We start from the raw sequence: 16672 nt of genomic DNA, 5'->3' as shown, positions 1-16672 counted from the left end.
CTACTAAAACTGAAGACAGACTCGAGTATCTGCATCTGACAAAATCTTGATTAGCACATAATCCATTCCGTTGCATTTTTATTAATTTTGGTATCTTCCAGAGATAGAAGCCTCTGTGCAATCACAAAGGATGAAGGTCCACTCCACTACGATGACATTTCTTGAGCTCTGCCTTATTCCCTCAGCCTGCTCTTGTACTCCAATGCCATCAGCAGAAACTGTGCAAGGTCTGTCTGGAGAAAGTCAGTTGTAGTGCACTAGGATCAAGCTATACTACTGACACTACAAAATCCTTTGACAAACATCTTGCTGCAACCTCTCCTGCAAGTCACCCTAAGAAACACACTCAACCAAAAGGCATCACCTAGAACGGGTTCAAATGAGTTTTATTTTAGACAATCTACATGACAGATGGTTGGATTTTTTTCTTTTTTTTAAAACAATGCCTCCACTCCAAATCAGGGTCAAAATAAGTGAATAAAGCTCAAGATGACATCAGTCCAGTTGTTAGACATTGCCAATTCCTGGTGTTGTGCCAATGAAGAAGAAACAGCAGCCAGCTATGAAGACAGGTGATCCAAAATCATACTGTTTGTTACTGAAACAAGAATAACAAGTGTTAGTTCAAGGTCATAACAGTCAGGGTAAGTTTCTGCAACCTATTTGTGTATTCCCTAATTCAATCTGAGCTGCCACAGTCAGGCAGGCAGAAAGCGCAAGGAAGTTATTTTTGCATCTTAGTGCAAACCAGAGAGCAACGGGACAAGTGCTCATGGTCTATCAGAGGATGCTGAGCACTTCTACAATCACAGCAATGGGCAACAGCTGCTGAGCAAGCCAGAGAAGTCACTCATTCACACCCTTTCTGATTGACACACCAAGTTTCAGATGTCCTCTCAAATAAGAGCATGACCTAAGCAAGTACTAAAACTTACAAGGTACATGCTGTCTCTCAGAAGACCTGTGCCAAGAAGCTCAAAGTTTTCTTACTCAGTGGAACACCTTGCTACTCTTTTACCCCATCTCTAAGTAGGTGGGGTTATCTACATTACACACCCAAAGGTTTGCCCCAAGTAGGGGAAATGCACACCAGTTTCTGCTCAGAAAAGGTACCTTCCAGATCTCTTCTAGGGTGCAAGACAGACATCACCCTCCCATCAAGCTGCAGGAGGTGGTGTGTCTGGGTCAATAAGTGTTCTTCTAGCTGGGCTGCTGCTCCACACTAGAAGCTGTTGCATCTTTACGTGACTTACATACCGGAAAGCATGTAAAAGGCTCTACAGATAAATTTAGCCGGCTATAAATACACTTCCTAAGTCTAAAATGACTGAGCAAAGCAATTGGTGATCCCACACTAGTAGTCTGCAGTAAATTCCACAGCACTCAGAATAAGCAAAAAAACGCAAGTGTTGGTATCCAAAGACTGTTTTGTTGCAGCCACATTTCAACTCGGCCTAAGTACCAAGAAGGCAGACCACAGGAGCTGCCTGAGCTCAGGCAGTTGAGAGATTCCAGACAGAACAAGGTTAAGTACTCAGTCAAGTATTACCACGTTCCCAAATTTAGGGCAATACAACAGATGATTCTTGCATAACAGAATAAGGGCATCAGATTAAGTGAAAGATGGAACGTGACCATGCAAGGTACTTCATAATTAACCCCCACAAGAGGGATGCAAAATAGAAATGCTCCATTGCAGAGGACATCATCTTTAATCTCTTAGTTTAAAACTATTACCAATTATACACATCTGACCAAGGCAATTCCTACTGCATTTCTTAGCCATTAAGTCACCAATGAGTCATTGCAGTGAAGCTACGCCCCCTTTGAGTATTATTCAATAGTACACAAAGGAAGTTTCACGCACTTAGTATAATACAAAGCAGCAATCAGGCTATACTTATATGAATTTCAAGTTTTTAAACTGGCAGTTACTGCTCAGCTTCAACAGGGAGATGACAGAACAAGCAATGCATTGAAAGAGCCAATCATGCAAGTTAAATGTGTTCATCCTATTCAGGTCAATACTTACACATTTCTCAATTTCTAAGCCATCCTTAAAGAAAATCATATATGGGGTCACACCATCCTCACGGAAATCCAGGAGAGCCACCATACCATCTGGATTCATGTTCTCTCCTACAAAGAACTTCAGAGAAACATGTTATGAGACATTATGAGCTACAACAAGGGGAAAGTGCTTTTCATACACGCAAGCTATAACCTCTATTAGTTCAGTTTAAAGGTCTCCCTGACCAGCTTCAGGGATTTTGCTTTGTGCATCTTCTCTATTTTAGTGCCACGTAATTTTACCACACTGCTACAAACAGCAGAACAAGACACAGCAGGGGCCAAAATGATCCACCTTTCAAGTTTTTAACTCCACAGTTTCTAAATGGCAATAACTGCAAATGTAGTTAACGACAAGTTTTGTAAGCTGAAATGAGATCCCCAAACACTTAGGAGCCTTTTCATTTCTCCTCCCTGACTTTCAAAGCCCCTAATACTCTCTGAGAAGGATAACTTACATGTCCTCACAACAGGAGCCCTCAACACTCTCCACAGGCTAGTTCAGCAGATTAACCAACTGCCGTTTGTATCACTGCAATAATGCTATATGAATACTTAAGTTTCATTACCTGGTAGTTTTTGAAGTTGGCAAGGATGTGTTTGATTTGTTCTGCAGCCCCTGTCATGAAGGGCTTTACTCTCTCTGGCTTGTGTTCCTCAAGTCTGGCTTTAATTCTGGAAGGAAAAAAAAGCTCTGAAAACACATTCCAGCCTAATAACTGAACTGTGAAGCACCAAATCATAGCAGAAAGAGTTACAGGCAGTCAAACTGTTTGACTTTGTGTGGGAAAGAGGGAAAAGCAGCAAAGACCCCAAATTTTAACTTTATTTCGCTAGTGAGTTAGCAGAACAGTGTCTGCCACTCATATCAAACTAATTTTTCTCCTAGGCAAGCCACTTCCACAGCACCAAGAGCATCAGCACTTTATAACTGATTTTTTCATCTTTAATGCCAACCCACTAAGCACCGAGCAACACAAATTATACCTTGAATTGACAGAAAGTTACACTCAAATAGATTATATTTGGACATTTAAACTATCACATCAGAAAAGGTTCCTGAAGCTTTCTTCACCACCCCACCCCCTTCCCCATAATGTGTGGCATACAGGAATACAAAAGAGAACAGCAAGGTTACAAATATCCAAAGCACGTGATCAGGTGCACTACCACAGCCAAGATAAACTTAGATATTCCAATATCAATTCTTTAGTGCTCCAGTTTTGCCAAGTATTAAGATGGTATTGAAGTTCACCACCAGTTTGGCACCTGTATCAGAACTAACACCTACTAGGAATAAAGTTCAACACTGTTTTTAAAATCTCAATGACCTAACAATTCTGACATCTCATTTAAAGAAAAAGCTGACACTTACGCTTTCATGTAGTCCTTGATGTACTTCTTGTAGGATTCTTTTGTAAAGCTGGTTTCCTGAAGATGGTGGTTTATTACTATATCAACACCAGTTATGACCGTGGCTTCTGTTCCATCTCCCTCAGGACCTTCAGCAGAGGCATTGCCACCAATTAGAGAGTCATCAATTTGACCCTCTGTCCTGGTGACCATCTAGATTCAGAGACATCAAAAAACTTAACTGCTCTGCAAAAATTTTAATGCTACTGCTCTCACATATCTATGACCTGACAACACAGCATGATTTCAGAGCCACAGTTCAGTGCAACGAATCAGACTGCAGCTCAAGCACAGATTTAAACCAGGCTTTTCTCCCAACACCTGACCAAAGGTTCATTACACCAGCACCACGTTCCAGCTTGGCTATCCCAGGCCCTCTCACACACACCTGCAGCAGCACCCGGCCCTGCCCCAGCCACAGGCACCAAGCCGTGGTGGGTTCCCCCTCCTCGAGGGCCCCTCGCATGGCAGCCAACCCCTCTCCCCAAACCCTGCCCCCGCCAGCGGCCCGGCCCTGCGTCACCGTGGCGAGACCCGCCTGCCTCCCCCAACCCTCTCCGGGGCAGGCAGGCCACTCACCTTTCCCTCCACTTCCAGGCACAGGCCGTTCGCCACCTCCCGGATCTTGTAGATGTCCGAGAACATCTCGTCCTCTGCAGGGGAACGGACACACACAAGCGGGCGCCGCCGCCTCAGCCTCCGCCTTCCGCCTCCCCGCGCCCGGCCCGCAGCCACCCTTCCCCGGTCGCCCTTGCGGGCCGCGCTCTGCTCCGGGTTCCCATCACCGCCACCCTCGGGCCCGGCGTTCCACCCCAGTCCCCACGGCCTCTGCCCGGGCGGACCATGCCCCCCCCCCCGCCCTCCTCCGCCCTCCCTGCGCATGCGCGGCGCCGCCAGGCCCCGCGCCCCGGCCCAGGCCGCGCCAGCTGCTTCCTTCGACCCAGCAACCGGCTCCCCGCGTCCCTCCCCAGCGCGGCCCCCTCCCATCCCCCGCGCCGCACGCCCTTACGGCTGATGCAGTCCCGGTAGATGATCATGGCGGCGGCGGGGGGCGCGCGGCGGCGGCGCGGGTCTCTGCGCAGCGACCCGAGAGCGGGCGGGAGCGAGGCGGAAAGGGCCGAGTCAGCGCCGGCCCGAGCTCATATAGCGGGCACGTCCCGGCGCGTCATCGCGCACGCGCGCCCTCCTCCCCCCGCCCACCACGCCCCGCGCGGCGCCCCCGCGCGGCCGTTGGGCGGGAGGCGGTTGGTGACCGGGGGGGCGACACTTCCGAGGCCGTTGTGGCGGCGTTTGTGAGCGGGGGGAGAATTCTGCAGCGAAACCGGCTCCCCGCAGACGCCAGAAGGGTTCTGTCGACGGAAGGATGGCGTGCTGACGAGGCCGGAGACGCTGCGGTCTAAGGCCAGTCTTCCCTCAGCCGGGCGCTAGGAAGGTGTGTCATTGCGGAGAGCTTCACTGTGCTTTAGAGTGGCAGATCGACTGACAGGCCCCAAACCTGAAGCCTTTCAGTATTCAAGAAGAGACCACACAACACCCTCAGACACATGGTGTGAACTGTGGGGTTGTCTTATGCAGGGACAGGGGTTGGACTCGATGATCCATGTGGGTCCCTTTCAACTCAGGACATTTTATAATTCTATAGTTCTATATAAAGTATGAAAAAAATGCTCCCCCAACCCTGAACTGGATAAAAGACTTTCACTTCTATTTATAAAACTGCCTAGCAGCTGGAGCCTTCTTCCTCTTGCTGTTTGGGGTTTTTTTTGGTTGTTGTTTGTTTGTTTGTTTCTTTTTCACTGACCTGGGCATGAATCTCACACCTCAGCTCTGGCACAAGCTCAGTTTTCAAGGAGAAATGCTCCAAGCCTTTCCCAAGCATCTCGAGGAAGTGCTGCTGCTCATCTCACACCACGACTGGGAGTGCCACCGTGTCATCTGCTGTGCTCACACTATTAACTGCCTGATAACGTGTGTATGGGCTGTCCTGACTGCTTCCAGCTGCTGCCTTCTCACCTGCAGGGTGTCTTGCTATGATCTCCATCATCTGTAATGACTGCTGCAATGCTGGCTGTGCTTACCACTGAGGAGCTTCTGACACCTTGTAAGGGCCATGACACGTGCTGAACTGTACTCAGTGCTGTGCTTTCTCCAAATAAGTGATATTTTTTTTAAATGGGCAAACAATTAAGGAAGCTGACAGACTCTTCCTGTTATTACTGCCTCAGATAAATTGAGTTGGGTATGCTCAGAAACACCACTTCTGTGCATGCAGAAGGACTGACTGAAGCAGGTACATGTTTCTCATTTTTCCAGGTATATTTTTCCACAGTTAAGTGAGATAAAGCCCAGCAGTCAGGGTCAAGATGAAAGGCAGAAGGACAGTGAGAACAGTAACATGTAGGCTTCTTTTTTTCCCCCGGCACATAACATTTCTGCGGCAGCCTGTCACAGTTGAAATAAATGTAGACCTCCCATGAACCCTGATTCTTAGGGGGCACTGGCAAAATACCTTCAAAAGACATCATGGGACCTAAAAAGCTTAATGCTGTTAATGATCCCGGACTTCACAGAGACACTAGGGCACAGGATACAATTCACTGTCCCTCACCCTCCTCAGGCAGTAAATTACTCGTGTCTTTCTTTGTGTGTGCTAGAGGAGGTCACATTTTATCTCCTCCCCTGCTATCTCATCTTTTGCTCCAGTTATCAGTGCTCCCTTTTAATTTTTTTTTTTTTTCAGATTGTCTAGCCGCTTATGTAATCTAATTAAATGTATAAGTTGTTTTCTGCTCGTTTTCTCTTTCAAGAGTACTGCTGGTATTTCTGGTATTTCGGGCCTGAAAAAGGGGCTCCCAAAAAGGGAGCTTATCTGTTTTTTCTCAGTGGCATCTGGCCTGATAAAAGATACCCCCTCCTTTTACAGACCAGAGTGGAAAGAGAGCAACTTACATCTTTGGCAGTGAGTTGAGTGACAGGGGAATATTTGGCTCCTTCTCCATAGTATAATATGCAGCTAAAAACATCGGGCTAGTAGGTGTGCTTCAATTTGGTTTTATTTTGAAGAGATTGTCCTAGAAAAAGGAATATTTCTGTAGTAGTATTGAAACCTCATACAAATTCAATGGTTGCCTTAATTTAGTGGAATCAGGGTAGAAGCCCTTATGCACAACTGCTGAGGGAGATGGACCTTCAGGTAGTGTTGCCGTAGAGTGACAGCTGTGAAATGGGAAATATTATTTAAAAATGTGTTGGTTAAATAGGTCAAGGCTCCTGTGTGAACACCAATTTGATGTAGAGTTAAGCTAAATCAATAACAAGTTTTAAAAGCTTTAAATGAGTCTAGGAATGTTGGCATGACAAGGCTTTGCATCCTTTTAGCATCCTTAGTTGCTTTTAAGACTGATTGAAACTCAGAAAACCCTGAATAAGCCCCAGGATTAAGTTAGTGATGTTTTAGTTGGTGTAGGCTTTGCAAGAAGCATTTCACCAAGGTACCAGTACTGAAAATTTCCTGTGATGCCATATAAATATTTTATTATGTCATGTACTGATACTATGTGATGAAGTAGATCAGAAAATGTTGTGGGTTTTTTGTTTGTTTGCTTGTTTGTTTTTGTTTGTTTTTTCTTTTAGAAAACAGCATAGTTTAAAGAAAACCTTAATGGTACTCACTTGCTTTCCATGCAGGCAGCCCCTTCAAGCATTTCTCACTTCCAGCCAGGGTTAATACATTCCAGAGTGGTAGGTTACAAAGGTGGCCCCTCCACAGCAGGGTCTTTTTAGGTGCTGACTGACATCTAAAATGATGTGACATGTTTTTCTGACAATGCACCTCATCTTTGGAGATGTGTAAATCCCCAAGGACTGATGGAAGTCCTGTATTTTTATAGATAATTCTTTTAATGTCATTTGATATGACTGTGGTCAACTAATTGTGTCTTGGATTAAAATGGCAGATACTTTGCTATTCTTTTTCTAAGTAAACGGTAGCTTTTCAGTCCATTGTGGCAACTCTCATTGAGCTGTGTGAGAAGGGAGGAGATCCTGCCCCCAGCAAAGTCTCCTGCCAGGTGCAGTCAGTGGAAATAAAGGAGGGGTGGGGCTGAAGGAAGAGAGGTGAGGTTGGGCTGTGAAGTAAGGGATGGGAGCAGTGTGTTCTCCTAACCTTTAAGGAGGCTGTGAAAGTCACATGGTGATGATGTTTTACATAATTTACTGGATGTGGTGGAGAGGGTCCTAAATATATACTTCCCTCCTGGTAAAGAGAAACTGAAAAATTGAAGATTAAATGACCGAGCAAGACCTGACACTGCAGAAGCTTGGCAAGGCAGTCTGTGCCCAGTGCCCCCTTCCCCAGCACATCTCCTGGCATGGAGACTGCTGCATTGAGAGAGAGGATGTGTGACAAGCATGGGATCTGCTTGTGTCTTCATAAACCTGCCTGGAATTTAGAACTGAAATGGGAGCTGTGACTTGGTAGCCCCTCATGCCGCCTACCCAAATGGAAACTGTACCTCTAACTGGTTTTGTTCAAGCTTCTTTTCCAGGGAGTTTCAGGAATGTAAAGATTTGATCTCTAGATGCTAAACCTTTTTACTCTTTAGGAAGTGACCTCAGAAAACCAGGCTGTCAATTTGACTCTTTCAGGTGTTTAAGTTATGCAATACAGCCAGCCTTTCAGTCCCTGGCAATCCTTGGAGACTTCTGGATCTCAAGCCAAAATTTGTCATTTAGATATCTACATTGGCAGTGTACTAAGCCAATATCTCAGATCCCAAGATTGGCACTTGAAAGAGTCGAGCTTTGATCATCAGTGTAGCTGTTCAGATGTTCTACTCACAAATAATAGAAGACGTTAGACTGAATTAAATAGATGAGGATATCAGAGACACAGGAATCACTTTTGAGGCTGCAAGGAAGTTCTTCAGTTTAGCAACAAACCCTGCTGCACTCAGAAGAAACACAGGTGTTGTTATCCTGGCGTTTGCAGTATTTAAAATTCTTCCCGTTGTGGCTGGGTCCCTGAAAATCCTCTGCTTCCTTGGCTGTACACCCACAGCTCTTTTGCTTGACGTCTGGCTGCACTTCTTCAAACAGACAGGTCGCTGCACAGCAACAAAGAGCCTTTTTATCTGTGCCTTCACATGCACTAGTTCAGCTCACCTAAAACCGCGCTACTGGGGATGTGTGAGGGTGTCAGGCTGCAGTGCATCTAGTGCGTTTTCAGGTGAAAACAGGACTGGAATTGCCAAGATGAGAACTTTGAAGCAAGGTGCTGCCCAAAACTGCAGCCCTATTTTAGATTTAGCGACCCATTTGACTAAAAGAACTACGGTAGAAAGGCCTGCTCCTGTCTTGGGTCTGCTACTGTTCAGTGTTTCACTAACGTGCTGAATGCAGGAGTTGAGGATGCATTCACTACAGCTGCAAACAAAATTTAGTTGGGAAGGACCACAAATGTATTGGAGATTGAGTTTAGAATTTAAAAATGATCTTGACATTTTGGACAAACTTAGAACTAAAAAATTACCTTGACACATTGGACAAATGGCCTGAATCATCAGAAGGCACTTGGATAAGGCCAGTGGGTCAATGAGCAGCCAAACATATTTACTGAAGGAAAATCCATCCAGGGCTTTTAAACACAAAGATGCAACACAAGGTTCAGGCAAGCTCTGAGCCACACACTGCTAGAAGCTGAGAGGGTATGTGCAGGAAGTGCTGCCTTCCACTGGCCCTGGTCCTCTGTTCTTCCTGAGGCTTCTGCTGCTGGCACATGCCAGGGGACACTGAGCTGAAGCTGCACTCCATATGGCTGCTCTGATGTCATGCTCTTGAGCGCAAAGCAAAAAAGGTCAGACTCAGGACAGAGAACTGGGGAGCAGTTCTACCGAAAAAGATCTGAGGTACTGGTGGATCCAAAGCTGAACCAAAATCCTCTGTCTTACTCATTTTAGGAAAAGCCCACACCATTCTGGAATATATAAGTAGTGGTGTTATATGTAAGAAAATCCTACTGTCTTAAAAATGTGAGGGGTTAATCTCTGCTCATTGCTGCTAATACCCCTCCTGGAGCACCAACTCCAGCTTTGGCAGTGCACTTTGAAAAGGTATGGACTAATCAGCAGGGGTTCAGAAGAGCAGTGGGAATAAGGAGGGGTCTGCAAAACACAGCCTCTGAGTAGAAACAGAAATAATGATTTTGATCCACCCAGAAATAATATGTCACCAGAGATTTTAATTTCTTTCAGAGGAGAGGAGTAGTCTGTCCACCATGGCCAATTTATGCTAGGAGGAATACAAGTAGTTTATTTCGCTGCAGGGATGTTTTAGATTAGGCATTTGAAGTGCTTTCCAGTACTGTCAATAGAGAAGCAAGGAATAGGCTGTCTACCTAGTTCTCAGTCCCTGCAAGTTTTTGAGGATAGGCTAGAAACTTGCTCAGGTGAGATCAGAAAACATGTTGGATCCATCATGAATGATACAGATAGATAATAGCTGATGCTGCCCCACAACAGAGGGACAGAGTGCCTCTAGGTCCTTTCTAGCCCTATTCTCTGTCACCCAGTGATGCTTAGATGTCATTTACACCTGTTTAGACTGGTTATACAATTGGCTTAAAAATAGCATCCTTGTATCCCTGTGCAGAATGGACAAGACGGCTTGGAAAAGGGATGTTCAGAGAAGAATGTGTTTGTTGCCCTGCATGTCAAGATGAGTCTGTGTGGAAATCACATGTGCACAGAAGGAGAAGCATTCAGATTCTGCAGTGCCCGGAGCTTTAGTTCTGGTAGGAGTCCCTACTTTAGTCCTATTGAAATACGAAGTTGTATAGACCTTTGACTCAGAGATATGATGCAGAAAGGGCTCTTTGCATTCTTAAGGAATTCTTTGCAGACTTAAGGAAAAGGGGAGCAGAGATTTAACTACTTGTGCGGTGATTGAACTCTGCTTAATCTGTGTACAGTGAGCCTGGATCTCTCTGGTTCCTCTTACAGCAGAGTGGAAGATTTATAAATTCATCCACAAAACCAAAAGCAATGCATGTGTGACTGGTTCAATTGCTTTTCAGAGAATGAGGGTGGAATTCGACCTGTTTAACCTCCACAGTGGAGCTGGCTCACCACTAGATCACGCTGTTAAGTGAGCTGAATCTGACTTCTTGTGGGGGAGCAGGACCTGCTACAAAAGGGAGGGGGAGCTGGGAAGGTGGGTGGTGGTGAGCCAGGCAGGGGTAGTGTCCTTCCTGTCAAGGGCACAATCCCCCACAGTGCCCCAGCAAAGCCATTGGAGTTGAACTCAGGTTCAAAGTCAAGCCAGGGCTGCGACCAGAAAGATGCAGAGCCAGGCCCAGTATAGCTGCAGTCTTTAACACAGGCAGTGAGCAAGGGAAAGGCGTGAGTGTGGATGCAGCTGCTGAGCCAGGGGTGTACAGGGTCTCAGCAAGGCCTCTCATGGCTCTGTCCCACACCACAGCTGTTTTTCCTGCATCTTAAACCAGGGTTACAACTTGCATCTACAGACACCCCTCTCAAGTTGAACAGCTTTATTTTGAGACCACCTCGTCCCTCTGCTTACTTTTCTCCCAAAGACACTGAGCTGTGTCTTCAGTGAACTTAGTGAGCCCTATAAAGAAGACTCTAAGAAGGCTTTCCTCCCACTGGATCTCTGTCTTTGCCCTTCAGATGCAAAAGTTTCTAGAATTCTTATTCGGGTGCCCATGACATACAGCGACACCCCACTAGATGGCGGGGCAGGAGCCCGTGAATGGCTTGGAAGGCTCTGCTTACCGTGGTAGCAGGCCAGAGCTTTCGCCAATGGTGTAGGTGTCACTCCCATGTCACCTGGAATGCCCCAGAGCCAGCGCATGAAGAATTTGATCATGGGCCTGTAACTGATACAACCTTTCTGGGCTACTGGCCATTTGCATGCTGCACACGAATAACATTCTCTCCAGATAATTAGCAACTCCATGTGATGAGCTTGAGTCTGCTGAGTTTTTAACCATTAGAGGGGCTAATCCTGCTGTGCTAAAATCACTTGGTTGCCATTTTTCAAAATAGCATTTGCTTGGCAAATGTTTTGAAGCCTGAAATTGAGTTCTGCCATTTTAATTCATCGCCACGTGCTTTTTAGTTCACTGTTATGCAGTGCGAGCTCTTGGTTTTGTCAATAGAGAAATAATCAACAGAGCACGCAGAATGTTAATGGTGTTATTCCTGAAATTCTGGCACTGAATTTGCCAGCAGGTGATAAATAAAGAACATACTCAGCCACATTTGTAAAGCAAGCCTTGCTGCAGATGCTGCAGGGCAATGGCAGGAATAAAGGTGTCATTATAGAGAAATGGATAGATCAAACTTTTGGTTTTAAAATACTGCAGAGGAAAGCAGGCAGCAGGGCTAAATGACTGCATTTTGGAAAACAGCTCCTAAATTACAATCCAGTAACTTGAGTTCATAACACTTGTCAGCTACAAATACAAACCTGCTATTATTTTCAAAGATCCCAAGATAGATTTGTTATTACTTTCTGATAAGAATTTTGTGTCTACTCTATTCCCTCTTTCTGTAAAAATCAAAGAGGGACCTAAGCAACAAAGAATATGTCAGATGGTTAGCAGGTATCACCCAGCTTCTCTTCTGGTTTATATTGTTTTAGAAAAGTACAGTAGAACTGCAGAAACCATTATGAAATAGGGAATTTTAATGGAAGAATGGTAGAGGAAGCTCTTTGCAAATTGTCACCCCCAAATGTGCTCTGAGAAAATAAGGTCTGATCTGTTTACCTATCTGTGAGATGGCTCATAATCTTAGACACTTTAAGATTAGGGAAGGAAAGGACCTTGAGAGGTCAATCAGCCAGTCTTCTTGCATCAGAGGGATTAGTTAGATGTGCATTACTCTGGGGAGGTGTTTGTCTACCTTGGTTTTCAGATCTGATGATGGAGATTTCCAGCCTTCTCTACAGAACAAATATTTACTGAAAAAGGGGATGAAGGCTGGGTCTTCCCATTTCCCTGTGAGTGTTGTAAACATAGGATGGATCACAACCTGCGTTAAGGTGGATTTAGGGATCTGTCTGATGCTCAGATCCTTATGGAGCTCAGCGTGACTCATTCTACATCGACATCTGGCTGCACATTTTCCATATTTATCTGAAAAATTGCTGTATTAGTTGTCAGTACTTTCACACTGAATAAAGCAGGATATTCCTCACTGTTTGGTTCCTTTACTGGGTCAGTGAGCACATGGAAGTCTATCTGCAGGGCTGTGATACTGTAGGTAGAGAGGAGATATGGGAGAACCAGCCCATCTATTTCTACCAGGAAGCTTTACGTATAAAAAGCAGTTTAGCTAATGAATACAATTCAGGGCAGAGTTGCCTGAAGTGATAATAAATACTTCCGTGAAAACATAAGAGCAGTTCTGAGTGCTGATAAGAAAACTAAACTGTTAACAAAATTTTAAGAAAGAAATAGAGACTAAAACCAGAAACATCTCTGCCGTATATAGGTCTGTACACACACACCCACACACATATCTATATATATATATACATACACATTTTGTATATAACCATTGTATGCCCAAATGTCAAAAGCCCTGTGCAGCTCTGGTCTCTCCATGTCAAAAGGGTATGATGAAAGTAGTAATGGTACTAAGAAGAGAGGCAAGGAGTGAAATAAGAAAATGGAATAGGACACATCACCTTTAAAAATAGATATCTGGGGTGGTGAGTATGAAGAGGGTCTTTGAAATTAGCAGGGGCACTGAGAAAGTTGAAAAGGTCAAGTATTTGCTGTCAGTCAGTGAATGTGGGAACATCAAGACGATGAGGTGACAGGTTCAGAAGAGACAAAACAAGGTGGCTTTTAACATCCCGTGCATAGTTATATTGTGGAACTTATTGCTGCATGATGCTGTGGATGCCAAAAGTTTAGATTATTGCAAAAACAGTTAGAAAGGATCATGGAAAAAAAATGCAGAAAGTCTATTAAACACTTCTGGCTCAGGAAGAAGCCCTTCAGCCAAGAACTGCTGGAGGCCAGGAAGTGTAACATTGAAATGTTACCTTCCTCTGCATAGATTTGTAGGTTTTGCAGGACAAAGGGTTTGGAAGAAACCTCCTGTATCCTTGAATCCCCTTTATTAACTTACCAATCATGTGCAGCCTCAGGGAGGGACATTTCTAGAAAGGAAGAGCAAGCGAAGGCCATGCGGAGGATAGGGAATAATCTCTGGCTGTTTCTCTGTCCTGAAATAACCCTTGGTGAGTGGTGGGGCCGAGCTGAGGTGAGGCAGGACCGCTGCCCACTCTGCCTCACTAGCTCCCGGCTATGCTAATTGCATTAGCTGCTACCCTGAGGATTCTTCCTGGTTTAATTTTGCTGCCTCATAGTTCTGACCTGGTTTTGACATTTGAAAGAGCAAGTAAAACCCTCACATGTGTCAAGTGGTTTAGCTGCCATCATCTTCCTTACTGTTTAATGACTGTGCCCAAGTGCCCAGCCAAGGCGGTGTTGGATTTCCCTGTGTAAGCAAAGGATTACAGAGGTGCTGTGAGGTCAGGCTGCTTTGTTTCAGCCGTTCCAAGAGATCATGTCCACCTGCCACAGTCTTGGGGGCAGCCGCAGGCTCCCTCTGTCTGTCTTATTTCTGAGTTGTTCTGCAGTGTGGTCTAGACCTACATTCCTCTACGTGTGGCTCACCAGACATTAAATGACAGCAAATTTCCTATCTTGGACATCCTGACATATATGCACACCTCAATCCATGAGCATTTACATGTATACAAGCAAGAAATGTGTATAGGGAGATAGGAAGGACACATACGCACAGCCAAAATTGAGCATACGTATTTTTATGTTGTAAATGAAAACCACTGTGGCCATGATGTGCACAGTGCCTGTTAGATTTAGTTTTGTTGTTTTCTTCCTAAGAGGTTATGCTGTCCTTTACTTTTGAAAAGCTCAACAGCGTGAACAGGAGCATAGTCTGCACCTGGGAGGCAACAAAGAAAATCCTGTGTGCCAAAAGTGGTGTTTACAGCCACTCTTCGCTGTGGCAGCAGTCAGTGCATAACCCTCCTGTCTCAGATTCTCTAGGCGTGAAATTATGGTAGTTATGTTTATCTGCCTACTGTGAGGGCTGATAGAACAAATCATTATTACTCTATGGGGATAGAAAACCAGGAAGAAATCCCATTGGAATAATTAATATATACAGGAGCAAGCGAATGCAGAGAAAAGAAGGCAGCTTGGGGGTGTATGCTCTTACAGCACAAAGCAAATGATTCTCCACTGGGAATAGCATGAATATGGAAACCATGCAACAGATGCACTATGCTGAACAACAAATATATGTAAATTATTTTGCTTGTCTTTTTGGTGCATTTCCTCACCATTCTCCAATGGTTTGGTGCTGAACAGGAGTGAGAGAAGCTGTGGAGTTGACTTGGGTTATGCTTGTTGCAGACTCATGGTGAGTGCATGCAGGGTGCGGTGACATGGTCAGCCCTTAAGGAGCGGGAGAGATGCTGGCCTCTGCTTTCAAACCCTTCTGTGGCAAAGCAAAAGGGGCAAGCCCCAGACGGACACTTAAGAGCAACACCATGGAAATCAGGACAGTTTTTCTTTCTTTCTGTTATTCTGAGTTTATTATCTACTGCTTTGGATTTCTGCTGGCAACCAGTGCTATTTAAAGACTTGGCTTTTATCCAAAGCCTGTACTCACATGCTTCGTATAAGAAATAGAGACAGGAGAAAAAGAAAGGAAATTCTTCACTAGTTCATTTAACAGTTCTGTTGCTGCTGAACACAGAAGGCACCATTTCAGTTTCTCCATGCAGTTGTACTTTATAAGCAAGCTGCTTCTGGGAGTCAGCTTTGTCAGAGGAGGAGCAACCTGACCACTTGTAGGTGCAACATGTCTGTACTAATTGGAGTTTCCTCTAGGCAGACAGAGGCTCAGGGCAGTGATTTTTACTTGTGACTCTTTTTTTGAGGACTTCACGAGAAAAATACAACCACAAAGACTGGATCTTCTGATTGTTGTGGGCCACTGAAAGGGCCATGAAAATTCTTCTTCTTAATTTCCTTGATTTCTACTGATATTCTCCATTCCTGAAAACAACCATGATGGCTGGTAGCTGTATTGACCAAATGTGTTTATTCATTAATCTCTTCTGTTTCGATTTAATGCAGTTGTGGCAAATTATTATGTATTTCTATATGCAGGGAAACAGAACTATAGAGACCATGGATATTCAAGAAGGATAGTAAGAACCTGAGATACTGACACAATAAAATATTTCAGTGGTGCTGCTGCAGGAGTTTGGTCTTCAGAGAGCTGCACAGTTTGTTTTCACAGAGTGGCATTTGGTCTTAGAAAATGTTAATGCGGAAAAATACAAAAAAGGGCTGAGTTTTGGACTGACAGATGGAAAATCCCATGTCCCAGCCCTACTCTAGTGGTGCTGCTTTCTAGGGTATTCAAGCATAAGCTTGTAAGTCTGTATTTAGGAATCAAAGTAATTTTCTCCTGATTCTCAGAGGACGTAGCAGCTTCCTGTTGATGTTCAGGTCTTGCTCTTGGCACTCAACTTGGGCTTCCACCTTTTGATTTCAGTCTCTTTGATCATAAAATGTGCATATGCACAGTAACTGAACCCACAAAAGTACCCCAAAGACTCATTACTAACAGCTCAGAAGTGCAGTGTATTGGATGAGGACCTTTTAAAACCTTGAGGAATAAGGGTGTGTATTACAAGTCATGTAAAAATTGCACCCCCTTGCCTCTTTTCACTATCAGTGCAATTTCAGTTGTATTCAGAATTTGTTTGGCGTCTATTTGCCCTTTTATACCATTAATATGAAAGACCTACAAACTTAAAAACTGTACTAGGAATAGCTATGGGTTTATCAGAAGGCACAAAGAAGAGAAAGACAGACATGCTATTCTCCCAATATTTCAACAATACTGTTGTCATTCATATATCTACATCAATGAATTAGAAGTTGTATTAACATACATGTAATGCTAACTGCTGTTAGCTCATATTTTTTAAAATATGAAAACTAGGAAAGCTACAGACTGCATATACTGCATACATGGACTTGTATATATAACTCATTGAGAATGTACAGGTGATCAGATAATTTAGTCTTTTAATGCAAATGTCCAGTAGA

General features: G+C 44.5%; 2 protein-coding genes and 1 non-coding gene across 4 annotated transcripts in view; 1 reads left to right on the top strand and 2 right to left on the bottom strand.

Moving 5' to 3' along the window:
* Window positions 1-369: 369 nt before the first annotated feature.
* Window positions 370-4642, bottom strand: TPT1 (tumor protein, translationally-controlled 1). Its single transcript, XM_065856340.2, has 6 exons — window positions 4493-4642; window positions 4063-4136; window positions 3446-3636; window positions 2640-2745; window positions 2033-2149; window positions 370-598 (listed from the first exon to the last, which is right to left on the bottom strand). Exons 1-6 carry the CDS (start codon window positions 4518-4520, stop codon window positions 596-598), a joined length of 519 nt encoding a protein of 172 aa, XP_065712412.1. The 5' UTR covers window positions 4521-4642; the 3' UTR covers window positions 370-595.
* Window positions 664-793, bottom strand: LOC136097403 (small nucleolar RNA SNORA31). Its single transcript, XR_010650792.1, has one exon. It is a non-coding gene; the product is annotated as a small nucleolar RNA SNORA31 (small nucleolar RNA).
* Window positions 4643-4705: 63 nt separating the features above from the next.
* SLC25A30 (solute carrier family 25 member 30) overlaps window positions 4706-16672 on the top strand; it is a 35956-nt gene continuing 23989 nt past the window's right edge. The window contains exons 1-2 of one of the 2 annotated variants that reach the window (XM_071805640.1): window positions 4706-5773; window positions 10132-10273. The gene's annotated coding sequence lies outside the window, so the exon portion shown is untranslated. The remainder of the gene's footprint in view (window positions 5774-10131; window positions 10274-16672) is intronic. The other variant, XM_071805643.1, reaches the window with a different exon arrangement.

The sequence above is a fragment of the Patagioenas fasciata genome, chromosome 1 (genome assembly GCF_037038585.1).
Source record: "Patagioenas fasciata isolate bPatFas1 chromosome 1, bPatFas1.hap1, whole genome shotgun sequence".
NCBI lineage: Eukaryota > Metazoa > Chordata > Aves > Columbiformes > Columbidae > Patagioenas > Patagioenas fasciata.
The sequence above is the reverse complement of the archived record's forward strand: the minus strand, read 5'-3'. Positions and strand labels throughout refer to the sequence as shown.